This window comes from Notolepis coatsorum (genome assembly GCF_963971535.1).
Source record: "Notolepis coatsorum genome assembly, chromosome: 9".
In the NCBI taxonomy this organism is placed as follows: Eukaryota; Metazoa; Chordata; class Actinopteri; order Aulopiformes; family Paralepididae; genus Notolepis; species Notolepis coatsorum.
The window spans coordinates 132,119,024-132,138,047 of NC_140173.1; the positions used below are offsets into that span (position 1 = coordinate 132,119,024).

The 19,024-nt window shown below is 43.4% G+C and overlaps 1 protein-coding gene across 1 annotated transcript in view; it reads right to left on the reverse strand.

Moving 5' to 3' along the window:
* Positions 1–12,008: 12,008 nt before the first annotated feature.
* Positions 12,009–19,024, reverse strand: part of LOC311234104 (carbohydrate sulfotransferase 15-like) — a 37,243-nt gene continuing 30,227 nt past the window's right edge. The window contains exons 4-7 of the mRNA XM_084321218.1: positions 18,477–18,633; positions 17,979–18,135; positions 16,185–16,332; positions 12,009–12,771 (exon numbers count right to left, since the gene is read on the reverse strand). Of these exons, the coding sequence (XP_084177344.1) occupies positions 12,581–12,771; positions 16,185–16,332; positions 17,979–18,135; positions 18,477–18,633 (653 nt within the window). The 3' untranslated portion in view covers positions 12,009–12,580. The remainder of the gene's footprint in view (positions 12,772–16,184; positions 16,333–17,978; positions 18,136–18,476; positions 18,634–19,024) is intronic.

Consider the following 19,024-nt stretch of genomic DNA (forward strand, 5'->3'; position numbering starts at 1 on the left):
ACCCCCAAACCCCCTGCTTAAAAAGTGGCCTGACTGGGGCTATATTTCCTGGCCTGAATGATTTCCCCAGTCCGGCCCTGTTACTGGGTAAATGCCACGGGTTGGTGGACTGAAGTGTTCAGTTTCTGTTCATGAACTGGAATGTTCTATTGCTGTTGCAAAAGGGAAGGGGGGGGGGGAATGTTATGTCCTGTTATGCTACGTGTAGGTTGTGAGACACTAGCAGTTACACTGTAGGCTACTGTGCCTTTAAGAGAGGGGCGTGGGTAGCGCTCGAGTAAGGGTTGTGTGATGTAACGTGTGAGTCAGTCGAATAGACTAGAGAACCTGAAAGTGAATACCAGGAAAGCAGCAGGACCGGATGGCATCCCCCAACTGGCCCCGGTATTGACTGACATATTCAACCACCTGTCCCTAGAACAGTCTGTCATCCCCACCTGTTTGAAAAAGTCCACTATTTTTCCTGTACCCAAACACCCATGCCGGATTGCCTCAATGACTATTGCCCTGTAGATCTCACTTCCATAGCCATCAAGTGCATTGAGAAGCTAGTGAAGGGCTACATCTGTTCCTCCCTCCCCAACACCCTGGACCCCTTGCAATTTGCATAGCGCCCCATTTCCCCAACAAGTCGACGGAGGACGCCATAGCCCATGTGATGTACACGGCAGCATCACACCCCCAGCCCCAGGGCTGTGTTCTGAGCCCCCTCTTCTACTCGCTTTACACGCATGACTGTGTGGCAAAGCACAACAGCAACACAATCATCAAGTTTGCTGATGACGCAGCTGTGGTGGGCCTGGGCTCTGCAAACGACGAGAGGGCCTACCTGGGAGAGGTGGAGAACCTGGCGCTTTTTTTTAAAAGCTTGCATTTGTACTTCACTTTGTACTTTAGGTTGTACTTTAGTTTGTATATTGTATATTTGTATAGTGTTTGGTCTTTATTCTTTTTACTTTTTATTGTATGAATTACAATCTCAGGGGGCTCATACAAAACCAAGCATGTCACTGTAATGTACATTATATGCGCAAATAAAACAAATATTGAACTTGGACAAGATACTCCCCCTCAGTAGTCTGTTTTAAAGGCACAATGAGTAGGATTCAGCCACTAGATGTCACTAGAGTACCAGCATGTCAGACAAAAACAAAGTGGTGCTTACAGTACATACAGTAGGATACGCTGTACCATTAAACAGTTCAGATCAAACTGTCAAACTAGGCAGAATCAGATGAAATATGACTGAAACATATTTTAGGACTTTAGGTAGAAAAATTAAAAGTTGACAAGCAAACAAACCGCCATTTTCTTTTTGAAAACGGGAGTAGAGTACCAGGGACTGCCCCCTAGCAGCACATTTATCCAATCAGGTGCATTCCATTCCAGGCACATAAACATAAAGGTTGACACCCAGAGAAGCGTCCTGAGCACAGCAAAATGACACACTTCTAGTGGGTCATAAGGTGATTGAAAATAATTATGTTTGTATGAGTCTATACATTGTTCTATAGCATATCTCTACTCAGTATGCCTTTAGAATGCACCTCCTCTCCTCGCTGTTACCATACAGTGGCTATAAGCCTCCCAGGCTCTAGATGCACTGATTGTTATGCATTGAGGTCTCAATTGATCAAGTAATCACTGGACTGAAGATGCTCCAAAGCTTCAATTGCTTTTTGCTACAGTATCATGATTACGACCACACACAGGTGATGAGTTGAAGGCCAGCTACTCCTGGCCAAGAATATAGAATATAGAAACTACCATCTTTATACTGCGGACTACCTAATAGTGATGGGCGGGAAATAATACCCCCCCCCTCAACACACACACTCCGTTTCCTCTGCCTGTTATAATCTTGTGGAGGATTACAGTTGATATAAGAAGGTTGTTCAGCCAGTAGCACATCAGTCCTGAGGCCCCTGAGAGTCTGCCATTATCCATACAGCCAGTTAGACTCAGTCCTGAGCCCCTTTTCAATCATCAATCAGTGGGGGATGATGACGTCAGAGGCAAGATTTGCCACATGTGGTCTGAATCTGCGCTGCAGATAGCGATAGATTGAGGTATACTTACATTTACATTTACATTTAGTCATTTAGCTGGCGCTTTTATCCAAAGCGACTTACAAGTTCTGTACGACAAGTCATCAGGAAGGGCACAACTCTATCAGCTGAGCAACAATGTTCATCAAAGTGTTGAGTGCTACAGTGTAGGTTAGTTTATTAGGACAAGTGCATGACAGTAAGGTTAGTTAGGGTTAGATATTTATTTTTAATTTTTTTATTTTTTTATTCAGATAATGGTTGAAGAAGTGTGTCTTTAGTCGACGGCAAAAGATTGGACGGGTTTCGGCTGTCCTAACTGGGGTGGGTAGTTCATTCCACCATTGTGGGGCAAGGACTGAGAATAGGCGACTTCTCTTTGATGACCCTCCCGGAGCTTGGATAGGAGTAGGTCTGAGGCGGCCAGAAGATGCAGAGCGTATAGGGGTCTTGAGGGTGTGTAGTTAGAGACCATTGACCGGAGGTAGGCCGGAGCGGTTCCCTTTGCCGCACGGTATGCTAGGTCGAGGGCCTTGAAGCGGATTTGTGCAGCAATGGGGAGCCAGTGCAGGTCCCTAAGAAGTGGGGTGACATGGACCGACTTCGGTAGGTTTGAGATCAGGCGGGCCGCTGCGTTCTGAATGAGTTGAAGAGGCTTAGTGGCAGTGGCCGGGAGGCCAGCGAGCAGTGCGTTGCAGTAGTCGAGGCGGGAGATGACTGTTGATTGTACGAGGAGTTGGGTGGCTTCTTTTGTCAGGAAGGGGCGGATCCTTCTGACGTTGCTCAGGAGGAATCTGCAGGTTCTGGTTGTTGCTGCGATGTGAGCAGAGAAGTTCAACTGGTCGTCGAGGACAACACCAAGGTTCTTGGCGGTCGGGGACGCGGTCACAGCTGCATTCTCGACTGTGATGGAAAGGTCGGTCAGGGGGGAGGATTTGGCCGGCAGGTGGAGCAATTCTGTTTTGCTTAGGTTCAGTTTGAGGTGGTTGGTCGTCATCCAGGCGGAGATCCGCTCAGAGACGTGGATATCTGAGGGAGGGAAGGAGAGGAAGAGTTGAGTATCGTCGGCATAACAATGATAGGAGAAGCCATGAGACGTGATAATGCTAGTGTAGAGGGAGAAGAGAAGGGGTCCTAGAACTGAGCCCTGGGGGACACCGACAGGGTCCCTCTCCATGACACTTGGTAGGAGCAGTCATTGAGGTATGATGTCAGCCATGTCAGCGCAGAGCCAGCCACTCCCATTCCTGCGAGGGCCGCGAGGAGGATCTGATGGTTGACTGTGTCGAAGGCTACAGATAGATCTAGGAGAATCAGGACAGAGGAGAGGCCTTTCGCTTTTGATAAGTGAAGTGCCTCTGTGACCACAATGAGGGCCGTTTCTGTGGAGTGGCCAGTCCGGAAGCCAGACTGATTAGGGTCTAGGAGGTCATTCTGTAAGAGATAAGCAGTAAGTTGGTTGGATACAGCACGTTCAAGTGTTTTAGAAAGGAAGGAGAGAAGAGAGACAGAACGGTAGTTGCCTATGACGGTGGGGTTCAGGGTTGGTTTTCTTATGTGCGGCGTGACTCTGGCTTGTTTTAGGGAGGTGGGGACCACCCCCGAGTTGAGTGAGGAGTTGATGGTTGCAGTTAGGAATGGGAGGATGTCCGGTGCTATGGTCTGGAGGAGTGGGGAGGGTAGCTGGTCCAGCTGGCATGTAGTCGGACGGTTCGACGTTACCAGTGTCAGGGTCTCGGCTTCTGTAATGGGAGAGAAAGATGACAGAGGTATACTTCTAATTACCCACTTCTGTTTAATGGATGTATTGATCGATTGATTTCAGCATCACAGTTACAGAAAAAGAAGACACTCACCATTTCTATCTGAGTACAGTATATATCAAATTGTTGTCTATTCCCTTCTTCTTCTTCTTCTTCTTCTTCTTCTTCTTCTTCTTCTTCTTCTTCTTCTTCTTCTTCTTCTTCTTCTTCTTCTTCTTCTTCTTCTTCTTCTTCTTCTTCCCTTGATAGAAGCAAGAGTTCCAGCCTGCAAGGGACCATGGGCAAGAGAATTACACTAAAGTTGTTTTATTTATTTGTTTGGTTGTTCCTCCCAACTCCTCGTCCAATAAACAGTCATCTCCCGCCTCGACTACTGCAACGCACTGCTCGCTGGCCTCCCGGCCACTGCCACCAAGCCTCTTCAACTCATTCAGAACGCAGCGGCCCGCCTGATCTCAAACCTACCGAAGTCGGCCCATGTCACCCCACTTCTTATGGACCTGCACTGGCTCCCCATTGCTGCACGAATCCGCTTCAAGGCCCTCGACCTGGCATACCGTGTGTCAAATTGAACCGCTCCCGCCTACCTCCGGTCAATGACCTGAAAAATCTAAGCAAATGAATAAATGGAAGATGATTAAACAGAAGGTTTTGTAGATACAGTACTGAATTCTGCCATCCGGACACATGCAATTTGAAATATGATTATAGAATATAGAATATCAGGCCTAAAATGGTTATGCGATTAAAATATGATTAATTAGATTAATTAATTAATTACAAATCCCGTAATTAATTAGATACATTTTTGTAATCGCCTGACAGCACTAAAAAAGAATCTAACCCTAACTAACCTTACTGTCATGCACTTGTCCTAAAAAACTAACCTACACTGTAGCACTCAACACTTTGTTACTCAGCTGATAGAGTTGTGCCCTTCCTGATGACTTGTCATACAGAAGTTGTAAGTCGCTTTGGATAAAAGCGTCAGCTAAATGATGGTCACTGCAGTGCGATCTGATTTATTTGGACTCACACTGTAATGAGATGGAGGGAATTAACTGATGGGGTCTCAGAAAGAGCAGGAATAGAGACTTTTCATTTCCTGAAATGCATCCCTTGGTTTCATGGGGCAACAGCTGTTTTCCTCCCATTGCCAGCACAGCTTGGAACGGGTGTTCTTCCTTGTATCCAATATCTTTGGTATGAAGAGTGTGGCCTTTCCAACCACTCCTGTGACTCTGTGACATGTCATAATGGTGGGGGGGTTGCAGAATGCCTCTCAATAAGCCTAATGAGCCTGGAGGTCACATTACAAACTAGGCCTATTCCAGAGCTCAAATGTCATACTGTCCTTTACACTCAAATGCCATACTGTATATATTATTGAAAAAGATGAATATCCTCTCTAATGAGAAACATATTTCCTCCTTAGTTCCAATACAATGGTTGATGATAAGGTCTCCAATTAAGCTCATATTACAGTCTCCATGACTGATTGGCAGGACTCTTTGATTGATTGATTGATTGAACATTTGATTAACAGATTGCAGAATGGGTACAATACAGCAGGGGTTCCCAAACTTTTCAGGCCGCGACCCCCGAAATAACAGTGTCAGAGAGCCGCGACCCCCACTATTATAGGAGGTAAAAAAATATATAATTTTTATTTATTTTTTTATATAAATGGAAATGTATGTTTGAAACATGCAAACGTTCAAACGCACACACACTAATAAGCATTGGAGGCTTTTAACCAGGGCCGGACTGGGGAAATCATTCAGGCCAGGAAATATAGTGCGAAATATAGCCCCAGTCAGGCCACTTTTTAAGCGGGGGTATGGGGGTCCCCCACCAGGACATTTAGTTACAAAGACTTCATTTCCTGCATTCTGGTGTAGGCATTTTTTTATTTGTACCCTTTAAATGCCAGTGTTTGTGATGGCATCCCAAATTGTTAAAAAACAGGCTAGCATATGTATGATTAGCAACAACACTGATTTTGATGGATTTTTTTTTTTTTGTAAGGGTCCCGTCTCCACCAATCACATGCGGCTCCCTTTGTGTGTGTGTGTGTGTGTGTGTGTGTGTGTGTGTGTGTGTGTGTGTGTGTGTGTGTGTGTGTGTGTGTGTGTGTGTGTGTGTGTGTGTGCGTGCGTGCGTGCGTGCGTGCGTGCGTGCGTGCGTGCGTGCGTGCGTGCGTGCGTGCGTGCGTGCGTGTGTGTGTGTGTGTGTGTGTGTGTGTGTGTGTGTTGTGTGTGTGCATTTATTGCAGAATAAGAGGACACAGGATACAAAGAAACAGGAACACCTGCAAAAGGGCTGACTGAAATAACTAGAAAAATAACAGAGAGGACTAAGCTTGAAAAAACACTAGGAACAGAGAGATACACATAGACACTCTGAACAACATACTTACATTGAACACTCCACTGAACAATGACACCACAAGAAATAAAGAGAAAACATGGACAGAAATACACAGCGGGTAAGGAGACGCACCTGGGATAATCACAACAAGAAGCAGCTTTGATTGATTAATTGAAAACTTTATTAACAGATTGCAGAGTGGGTACAATACAGTACAGCTCAATACACACAATTGTTAAGGGGATGCAGAACAGAGAAAGACTTTCGTCTTGTTTACATCAGGGTTCTCCATTTTCAATTCATCAGGACATATATGACATACATGACATACAGATAGACAGTACTGCTACATCTATACATTTATGACATACCAGATTTGCAATTACAGTACTGTTTGTGATACAAAAAGAGTCAAGAAAAGGGAGTATATACATTTGACGTAGAAACTGTACATTGGAGGAGGTTGGGTGGGGTTGTGTGGGGGGGGTTGGGTACATTGGGATATTGACAACCATACTGGGTAATTTACATTGGAGGTGGTTAGGGGGGGGGGGGGAAACACTGTATAAACAAGCATAACTGTACATTGGGGGGGGGGGGGGGGAGACACTGTACAAACAAGCAAAATTGTACATTGGAATATTGACAAAACCATACTAGGTAAATTACTGTACATTGGAGGGGGTTGGGTTAGGACATTTACAGGGGCCAGTTTCGAATTGCAGTCTCCCGTAGGTGTCCCTTGAGAGTGGTTTTGAAAGTGGGTAGTGATTCACATTCCTTTACAGCTATGGGTAGGGCGTTCCACATTGATGTGGCATAATTGCGAAACGTGTTTAGTCCCTTGTTTGAGCCGAATCTGGGTTTAACATGATTTGTGGAGCTCCCTCTGGTGTTGTGATCGTGGTATTCACTGACCTTTGGGAAGTATTTTGACATGTACATGGGTACCTTGGTCATGTAGTGTATCTTGTAGACCAGGCCCATTGCAAGTTGCTGTACTCTGTCTTCTACTCTAAGCCATCCTAGGTTGTCAAAGTGGGCAGGGGTGAGGTGGGTTCTAGGAGTAAGGTCAAGCAGTAGTCTGACCAGTTTGTTTTGAGATGTTTGTAATTTTGTTTTTAGCGCCTTTGAGGTGCTTTGGTACCATGAGGTGCATGCAAGCATAGTCGTAGTACCCTTGAATGAGTGCTCCTGCCAGAGTCTTCAGGGTATTCTTGTTTACCAGAGAGGAGATCCGGTACAAGAATCGAGTTTGTTGGTTGACTTTTTTTTATTACATTGGATGCCATTTTGTCACAGGAGAGATTAGCCTCTAGGATGGAACCCAGGTAGGTAATTTCATCTTTCCTTGTGACAATATTGTCACCCACTGTAACTGAGAAGCCGTCGGTCTTGCTGAGTTTGTTATTTGAACCGAAGAGAATGGACTCTGTTTTGCCCATGTGTAATGATAGTTTGTTATCAGCGAGCCATATGCAGATTTTGCCTAGTTCCGAGCTGAGGGTTTTTTCAACCTGTAACTTGTTCTTGTCAGAGACCAGCAGGGCTGAGTCGTCCGCAAACAGGAACAAGTTGCAGTCACAAGCAGGGCCGGACTGGGGAAATAATTCATACCGGGAGATATAGCGCGAAATATAGCCCCAATCAGGCCACTTTTTAAGCAGGGGGTCTGGGGGTCCCCCACCCGGAATTTTTTTGTTACAAAGACAGCATTCTGGTGAATTTTAGTGCATGTGAATCACAAACTAATGAGCCAACAATTGCTTAGTACAATGTACTCTTATGAACCTCAAATAAAACTGTTGTGGCACTAGCAATGCTACTCTCTCCACCTTCAAAAAGAAAAAAGCAAGCGCACAACATATTTTTCTATTTACTATTATAATACAGTTAACCACTCTCTCCACCTATTCAAACAGAGCAAGAGCACAATACCATATTCACTTTACTGATGCACTACCCATCAACTGTTATGGTTTGTAACCGACCCCAATCGCACAACACAAGACAGGTATGAGAGTAAGTCAAAACAGGGCATTTATTCAATACAAACAAAAAGCGGCACTGTCCCTTTAAGGGAGAACACAAAAACACTGGAACAAAGAAATAGGGAAAAATGTCGCACTGTGCCTTTAAGAGGCAAGCAGGCTAAGGGGAAGGCTAAGGGACAGGGCCAGGGCAAAAGGACAGGGCAGGAACAGGGGCACTGGAGAGGGGAACAGGGACAGAGGCCCGGGGAGGCGGGCTGGAGACAGGAACAGAGAAAACAGGGTTAAGGCCTTGGACAGGGCGAGGGCCAGAGCTGCTTACAGGGATGGCAGGGTTCAGACGGCGGAGGCCTGGCAAGGAGATCCTCCTCGGAAGTGAAGAGACGCATCCTCCCGTGGGATAGGAAGCGATGCGCGCCGGCTTGAGCGTCTTGAGTAGGAGCGCGCCGGCTTGGGGTCTGGAGTGGAGCACGCCGGCTTGGGGTCTGGAGTGGAGCGCGCCGGCTTGGGGTCTGGAGTGGAGCGCGCCGGCTTGGGGTCTGGAGTGGAGCGCGCCGGCTTGGGGTCTGGAGTGGAGCGCGCCGGCTTGGGGTCTGGAGTGGGACACTGGAAAACCTCCCGTAGAGAATTAGAGAGCGCAGACTGTGTCCCACTCCAGGCAAACGGCGACAGGTGGCGATGGCTGGCACCTTGTCTCACGCCGGAGACGCGGCAGGTGATGGTAACGTCCAGGACTCCATGAACACTGAACACAGAAAAGGATACAGAGTCCAGAACAAAGAACCAGCATACAGAATGGCACAACGTCTCCCAGTGAGAACAAAGGAATCCTCCCGTGGAAGAATAGAGAGCGATGACGATGTCTCACCAGGAGAGCGGCGGTAGATGGTAGCATACAGAACGACCCCACCGAGGACTGGAGGGGAAGTCCAGGTATTTAAAGCCCTCTGGGGCGCTAATCATAACTTATCACAGCTGTGAAAGGTAGTCCAAGGGTGGGGGCTGTTGAAGAGCAGAGGAGAGTAAAACAACGCAAGGGTGGGGGCTGGTGAGGTGACAGGGAATTAAAGGTCCAGGGGACAGGCGAACCTCACATCAACAGTTAAAATAGCCCTTTACACAAACATTAAATAACAGACCTTTCATTACAATACTATAATAACAGTAGCCACTGCCAGAAGATTGCGTTGTCTCAATCATTTTAACTATAAAATGAGCTCAAAGTATGAGCTCACTGACTGAAATTTCCAACAAAAAGCATCAATTGTCAAATAATATTGATCACATTAACTAGACTAGATGTTTTTGAGGAAATTAGAAAGGGAACAACAACTTAACCCTTGTGTCTGATCAGATTCTTATTTTTTTGATAACTTTACAGTGATTATGTTTGTAGCCAATGTGGCAAAGGTGTGTAATCTTTGAATTATCTTTGAATTATTTTGACTTTCTCTTTATCTGCCATTCCATTCCCCGCCTCCGCTGTCAATCAGTTGTATCGCCTGGTCCCGCCTCCACCAATCACAAGTGGCAGCACGGCTCCATTTCTGTGTGTGATCCGCGTGAGGGAGAGAGAGAGATAGTTCTCCAACTCTGTCGCAGACAGTGAAATCCTGGTTGTTCCCCACTCACCTAGGTTATCTAACTATCGCGCCGCGCCGCCGCCACAACTAGAAACAATGGCCTGACAAAAAATAAATAAAAAAAATTATAATACAAATTTTTATTTTTTTTTATCTGTGCAGGCCAGGCCACCGGGAAAACTCCCGTGCTCCCGATGGCCAGTCCGGGCCTGGTCACAAGCTGACGACATGTCATTTGCATAAATTAGGAACAGTAGCGGTCCTAGTATGCTTCCTTGTGGAACACCACAGCTCACTGTGAGGGGGGGGGATAGGGTACCGTTTACCTCCACCATCTGTTCCCTCCCCTCAAGGTAGGATTGCATCCAGCTCACTGATAGACTATCAAAACCAATTGCTTTTAGCTTGTCAATCAGAATGGAGTGATTGACAATGTCGAAGGCCTTTTGTAGGTCCAGCATGACCATGTCGCAGTATTTGCCCGTGTCCACCTCTTGTTTGATGTGGTCATTCAAATAGAGAAGGCATGTGTCAGTGGAGTGGGATGTTCTGAAGCCAGATTGGAATTCGTAGATTAGATTTTTTTTCCGCTAGCTGTGTGTGTGTGTGTGTGTGTCTGCTTAGCATGAAGCAGTCTGAGATCAGGCAGCACTGGTGTGGACTCAGACTACAGGGCAAACTAGCTTGTTTGGAGTTTGCTGACCACTCAGTCTCACACTCAGTGTATAAGAACGCCGCTGTTGGTGAGGATGTTTTAAAATTTACCATCAAAGCAAGACTGCAGGTATTACCCACCCAATACAATCTGTCCACTTGGTATCCTCAAACTCACAGTCCATTCTGTTTAAACCATCAGGATTCACAACACCTAGAATCCATTGCACACATAACAAACGGATGTAATGCATACAAACACCTGTACATCGCTCGTCATGACCGTATTGTGGACATTGTGTCTGATGCGGTACGGAACATATCACCAGCTAGTGCAACAATGTACAAACATGCCAGAGTAAAACCAGAGTGGTTTGGCCTTACCAACGATGTTTTTGCTAACATACCCAATACACCGGACGTTGTTTTTGTTGACACCAGCCACGGAGAGGTGCTGGTCATAGAAGTAGGCTGTACCTTTGACCTGTACATGGACCAGGCCTTCCGGGACAAGTATATCAAATACCAACCACTGCTCAGTGTGATGACTGACCTTGGGTATAGGTGTAGATATGGTGTACTTGTGTTCGGAAGTCTTGGCCATGTACACAAATCCACCATGACCGGTCTGAGAATTGCTGCAATGTCTAAAAGAAAAGCCAAACAAATAGCCAAATATTGCTCTGTCTCAGCTATTATTGGCAGCTTAGCCACGTGGAGAAGGAGGTGCTATGTGTACCCTTAAGTGTTCAGTGCTGCTTGGCCCCGATACATTTGATTCCCTGTTTATGTAATATAATTTGTGGAACCAAATAAAGTATTAAAATGTGTGTGTGTGTGTGTGTGTGTGTGTGTGTGTGTGTGTGTGTGTGTGTGTGTGTGTGTGTGTGTGTGTGTGTGTGTGTGTGTGTGTGTGTGTGTGTGTGTGTGTATGAGTGAGACAGTTCTCCAACTTGTGTGGGTTGCAGTGATCTCCTGGTTGTTCCCCACCTAGGTTATCTAACTATTGGCCTGGCCTGATTCTAAGTTCAGTGGCCTGACTGCATTAAAAAAATTAAAAACAATCTTTATTTTTTTTATCATCTGGTGGCTGTGCATCAAGGACTGACTTGGTGAGTAGATTAAATGCAGATTAATTCATCCCCTGTGGTGTAGCTGACCTCTTGTGACTAACAAGAGGTATCTCAGGTCTCTCAGCTTGATGTCTAAATAATGTAATGATGATAATCATGTAATAAATAATGACTGTCGAATCAGTGTAAAATCGGACAGATTAACTTGATTATGTGATTGATCAATGCTTTGTTCACTTTTAAGATTATTAATTGGGCCGTTCTGCTTTATTTGTCAGTATAGGGACAAGAGATTGCCAGGAAAGATGGGAGCAAGAGGAATAGTATGCAACATGATCGATGCTTTGTTCACTTTTACGATTAGAAATAGGGCCTTTCTGCTTTATTGTCAGTATAGTATGCAACAGAGGTTGTGAGGCCCACTTAACCCCTTGAACATCCATAGTACATGATATTTACCTTTGTCCACAGAGCCATGACAGCGAATTAATTTGTTTGAATTCCTTTATTCAGTGATTGTGTTTTTGCAAATAGTATATTCATACAGTAAAAGTGACTTAAATCCTTAAAAAAATATTATACATCTCAAATCACAAACCAAGTACTCTTACATGTGGAGTGTTCCACTTGATTTCATCTGTCTGTCTGTCTGTCTGTCTGTCTGTCTGTCTGTCTGTCTGTCTGTCTGTCTGTCTGTCTGTCTGTCTGTCTGTCTGTCTGTCTGTCTGTCTGTCTGTCTGTGTGTTCATCTGTTTGTATTGTTGATTGTTTGGTCATTGACTGTGAGGAGGTCTTGAGTCATTATTGTCATACAGTATATGCCCACCAGAGGGCATAGTCATTCAATTTACATCCAACTTGATGAGAGTCAATCTCATTTTGTTCAAAGGCAAATAAATATCACTTATCAAAAACGCACTCAGTCCCTATGCACTTTGTGAAAACGCAATATTCTGGGGGTCCATTCAATTAACTACGAGTCGTCCCACTGTAGTTGAGTTCTGATCCATATGTGCCTCTGTTTCGTTGCTCGTTGCAGCTGCCCCCCCCGCTTGTCCTTCAGACACACACGTCCACATTCAATTGGCCCATCGCTCTTCAGGTGTCCGTCCAGAGAAAGGCCTTGTTGTCCAGCACACTGGCCAGTTTGTGGTTGAAGGGTTGGTGGAAGTCTCTGAGCAGGTCCCTGGTGATGGGCAGCATGGGACCCAGGCTCCTGTCCTCTGCCCTGCGCGTGTTGGACAGGGGCCTCTTGGTCAATGCTGCCTCCCCCTGGTCTGACAAAGGACCTGCAGCGGACCAAGAAGCAGAATGTTATGTTGGGAACTCGGAAGGAAGAGGTAGAAGGTAGAAGGGACAGAGGAAGAGAGGAAGACATTGACATGACTGCATATTGAGGAAGGGCTGTAACAACAGTTTTCTCATTGTAGTCCTATAAGTGGTTAGTAGGGTTGGGAAGGTTATTTTCGAAATGTCCGTTACAGATTACTGATTACTTGTTTACTGATTGATTTGAGTGATTGTGTTAGATGACACAAAGTCAGTAACATAATCAGAATGCTTTCAGTTACTTTCGGGTTACTTTGTCTTTGAATTTAAAATCCATAAAGTGAAACATGCAATTAATTCCAATTTAGAATTATTCTAAATTGACTGCAATTTTAACTATATTCTCATTGAAAAAGGTGATTAATCATTTGATTTATATAAAATGATGTTTGCAACCATAATATATATATATATATATATATATATATATATATATATATATATATATATATATATATATATATATATATATATATATATATATTTTACCTTTAATGAGGAACACATTCAACCCTGATTAAGAATACCCATGTGTTATTTCCATGGCCTGGAAAAGTTCAATGAGTTACCTCCAAAGCCAGAAACCAGAGAAGTATGTATCTTTATGTATCTCTACGTAGTATTATAAATGTATAAAGCTGCTCCATTGACAATTAATGAATGACTGATTTTGTGGACCCACAGAATGTTTGTTTGAGTTTCTATACCCTAATGAGCTTTGTTCTATAGTAATGGTCTCAATTCCTAAACAGAATGTACCTGTAATCTGGTACTTCCTAACCGTGGTGATTAAATGTAAATGTAATTCATTCAAATTAAATTGTACAAACTAATTGAACCTGATTATATTTATATTGGCAGTGTCAACTTAAGTTTGCAGTAGTTCTGCAGTAGTCATATGCACATCGTATTATGTGCAGAGTTGACCTCTGAGTTTAATGACCGTACCCTCAGTCCTTCCTTTTTGTATATATGTAAAAGAAGAAAAAAACACAGTAGTGGCTCCATATAATAAGTACCCGTAATTGCCGGACTATAAGCCGCACCTTTTTACCCATGTTTTGAACCCTGCGGCTTATACAACGATGCAGCTAATCTATGGATTTTTACAGCGAACGGCCACCAGGGGCGCTCTCGCAGGTGTCTAGTGGACACCTGCGGCTTATAGTCAGGTGCAGTTTATAGTCAGGTGCGGTATGTACACATTTATTTTTCGTTCTATATCTAGCTGGTGTGGCTTATATTCAAGTGCGGCTTATAGTCCGGCAATTATGGTATCTGCTGACTGTAGGAGCATGAATCACATGCAATTGCACATAAATGTTATTCCTATGAAGGAAAAAATACATGAAGGATTAGACAACACACTACACAGTAAATACATTAAGGATTAGGCAACACATTACACAGTACAAACACAAAAGGGTGCATTTGGTTATGAAGGTGTGACATTTTGATGTTAAATTTGCTCAGCAATGGAAAGAGTTGTCATGGGTACGTTGTTTTTTGTTTTTAATTTAATTTGGATATTAGATTAATGTTATCCTCTATGTATTGTGTTATTTGCATTGTTGAAGATGAAAGGAAAACTCCAACATTTTGGGAAATTAGCTTATTTGCCATCTACCCTGGAGTTAGACAAGAAGATACATACCTTTTTCTTCTCTGTGCATGCAGTAGGAGTAGGAAGACGTTGGGAACTAGGCTAATGGAGGAACCTACTTCCAGTGACTGACGCTAAGCTAGGCTAACGGTGCGCGTCTTCCTACTCCTACTGCATGCACAGAGAAGAAAAAAAGTATGTATCTTCTTGTCAAACGCCAGGGTAGATGGCAAATAAGCTAATTTCCCAAAATGTTGCAGTTTTCCTTTAACACTTTGAGTGCCGGGACACGTCTTTTCACGTCTTTGCTGGCCATGCTAAAGTTGCCGGGGGACGCTGTACAGCGTCCTTATATCAATATTTCAAAAATCTGCGATCGGATTCATAATGTCCCTCCGCTGGCCTGAGATCCACCAGCAGGACCCACTGAGCTCTCTGGCGGTTCAGGAGCGCCATCTGGTGGCCGATCGGCGCAATCGCCAAAACAGGATGTTGAATAGAGGTTGTCATGACGACCGTAGTACTTCCGGGCGCTCGCTATGGTTCATGTGACTCTGGCTCGTCACGCTACACGGTGATCGATTGCCAATAACTCGATAAACAACATGATTTGGACGTATATACCATTATACAAGCTGGAGATGGACCGGGTAAAAATATATCCCATAATGATAAAATTTCTACTCGACGATGATCGCCCAACGGCGCGCGGAGACTGGGGTGAGTTTCAGCGTGTAACGTTACCTTCTTCGATAATAACTGATATTATCAACATTTGACCCACATTAGATGATTGGTATAACGCTGCCCACGGAATTATAAACGCCCCCTCGCCCATCCGGTCAACATCAGATGACGTGTAGTAACTTCTAGAAGTACGTCTAGTTGGAATTTTTTATATCGCGCTGATTGCCATCAAACTGTATTTCATCATCAATATAATGCATTTGGGGCTATATATCACGTTCTGGAGAAAGCTGCAGAAAGAGATGAAAACATACTTATACATTAGACCATACTTTACTATGAATATGTGAATGAAAAAGTTTAACGTTGCTACACAATGAACAATACATATAGGACTTTGAATGGGCCCTAATAATGGCAATGTAGCAATAGAATTTAAAAAGTTATAGCCCTGCAAAGAAGGGGACTTTCTCCATAGACAAATAGCGCTGGCAATCTATGGTATATCATTAATTTAACCTTAGGCAACCAAAGTGTTAAGTTATGTCCCTGTAAGGGCAAGATAGGCATGACATACTTATCTGCCCACTAGAGGGCACACCAGTACCCTTGATTAGTCAACCAGGTGATGGGGTGGATACAAACCAATTGACTTATATCTTGTCCAATGAATGCATTGCTAACACACGGAGACCTGATGAAGACTTTGGAAGAATCCCCTTTGTTTATTCTAAGACAATAGCTTAAATCTCACACCTATATGAGAGCCAATGGCCTCGCTTCCACCCCTAGCCCCCCTAACCCTTGACCTCTCTGTGTGATTTTGGTGGCCACCATGAGAACACACTCCTCTTAGCCTACATGTACACATGTACGTTGATCCATGTGTCTTACTAATAAACCTACACTGATCATGAAGATCTGTCCACGGGCATAATTGATGAATCCGGTTGCACCACAAGAGGCCAAATACAAGGGTTGAAACGTTGTCATACAGATTGTTTGAAATTAATGAAAGGTTTGTTGGAGCATAGTGTGAATTGTGTCATCAACCTATTGTGGTCATTTAATTTCAGTACATACCAACACTCAGGAAGTCAAAGACGTTCTGTAACGTCAGCCTCAGGCTGGTGGAGTAGTCCTCCAGGCGCAGAATTAGAATTTGCTCTCTATGGAAAACTGTCAGCCAGTCCAGGAGGTAAACGATGTACATTCCTAGATTCAGTCTCACCTGCGAGTGCGAGTACAAATAAAACACAACGAGTCCAATGTCAGGCACAGATTCGACCACTGCTGCAAAAATTGTATGGTGAAAAAATAAATAATAATGGTCTTCTGCATAAACAATGACGTCGTCGTTGTCATCATTGACAGTGATGCGGACAGCCATGAGCAAGAATGTGCAAGTAAGTGAGAAATCTTACAATACAGTTTTCCTGTCTGCATGTAGACGTTATGCCCAAAAGAGGGCACCGTAGTGCAGACACAGAGTAGGTCTGTCCATTGAACATTGAAAGTGCAAACCTGTTGATGTTCTATAAGCCTTACTTGCATCTCACAGCTGAATAGATTCCCGCACCTTGCCTACTTTTCAAAATGCATTAGAGGTGATTGGGTGACAGGACTATATATATATATATATATATATATATATATATATATATATATATATATATATATATATATATATATATATATATATATATATATATATATATATATATATATATATATATATACCTCTATCCTATTGTAATCTGTAGGATATATCTTATATACTTGTGAGAAGGAAGTGAAACACAGTATAACACAATTTCATTCCATTTAATTCTGTTATTGCATGGTTTTCAAGCTTGGCTGCATACTTATAATTGCTTGTAATGTGACAGACACTCTATAACTAGACGAGCAGTGCTGCAGCCTTCAGTACATATTAGTGGTGACCTTCTGCAGAGGTGAGGCTACGTGACAGAGGCCGTGACTCAGCCCATTCCCAGGGGAGTACCAATGTGTATATATATTGTATATTGTACGGTAACTCAGTTACTCTATTCTGCATCGAACATTGTACATATGTATAATACTGAACATTGTGTCTACGTATACGTGACTTCTATTTTTACTTCTATTTTTACATGCTATACTATTTTATTTTATTTTATACTTATCTTTTGTCTAGCACAGTCTCTGGAGCGTAACAGAAAGAAGCATTTTGTATAAAAGTATTCTGTACTTCTGTATGACAACTATTAAAGAAACTTGAAACTTGAAACTTGAACTTGAACCTAGTTAGGTATGCTCGATATTGGCTTTTTTACCGATACCGATATACCGATATTGTCCAACTCTTAATTTCCGATACCGATATCAACCGATACCGATATATGCAGGGTCCCCCCCCCCCCAAAAACGGAATAATTTCAGGTAATTAACATTACATATCTCTTGTCGTGTAATTAACACAACATTATGCATACTTTTGACAATAAATAAAATCAGAATTTGTTCTTACTTGCTTGCCTGGGTAAATAAAGGTTATAGAAATGTTAAAAAAAAATAAAAATAAAAATGAAAACGATACAGATATTTTCCTATATCACATTTTAATGCCGATATCGGCCGATAATATCGGTAGGCCGATAATATCAGACATCCTTAGAACCTACTGAATGTATTAATTCACAAATACATTTATAAGATATATAAATCACAATTATGATGTCAAACACAAGTGGGTAAAAGAATAAAAAAAGACAATTTGTTGTTACATAATTTACTACTACAGTATTCCTCCGATTTGTAACAAAGGCTATGAACATGTTTAACAGATAACTGAGTCCCGGACAATATTGGGTGATTATCATGAGTTTAACTGACCGACATAGCATTGAACAGACTGGTGTTGTAGACACAGGCACGAAGGGTGTTCCCTGATAGACAAGACTGAAACAGCAGGACAGAATCCAGGACCCGCTGATGGAAGTCCTCGGCTGATTTATTGGCCATCTTAAAGTACAGGTAATCTGAATATAGCCTGGGACAAAACAGCACAGAGTCGTCAATGAATACAAAGTAGGAAGAGAAACAATAAGGGAATACTTGACTTGTGTATTAATTTATTTTGGATTATGGATTACGTGAGCTGGATATATAGGCTACTTCATTAAGTATAAAATTATAGCTATAGTAAATCACGGCTAAAACAATTCGATGAAGCATGACATTTGCATGATTTTCAACAAGGGAAAAGTAGCCTAAAACCCAAACCCCTAAAGGCATCAATTTAATCAACTGGCTCCATGATTACAGCCCCTGGAGAACAAATCCTTGTTTGAAAGCTAGAGCCAGATGTGTGCTGTAGGTTAATCTTTCTACCTCTCCACTGGGTCTCTGAGCATGATGATGATCTTAGCGTTGGGCTGGACTGCGTGGATGAAGTCCTGGACAAGCAGCGGTGGCTCTATCTCCTCCCGGCCATCATGGAGATAGCCCCAGGCTTCGTTGTCCCACATAGTTGATGCACTAGCGTCACCTGTCAATCAATGATCAAACAGCATTACCAGGAGTATATCAAGCAATGAATGAGAATGTAGGGGAGAGACTGGGGCTGGTTGTCGTGGTCCGTTGCCTGATGTTATCATTGGGAATGGGTCGGAGCTCGCAAAAGGGCAAATACCGCCCCCTACGCCTTCCGGCTGGTATTGCACTCCACTGGGAATGGTATAGTTTTTTTTCTGGGACGATCCAAGCCGTGCAGGCGTGGTTTAAATAATCAGGCAAGGTAACCTGATTTCAACGATACATCTGGGAAGCTGCCCCCCCCCCCATATGCAATGCTGTTGAACGTGGCACGGACCTCCGTGCCCAGTACTTCAAATGGCGATCAGATAATTGGATTATTTCTTTTGCATTACATCAGATAC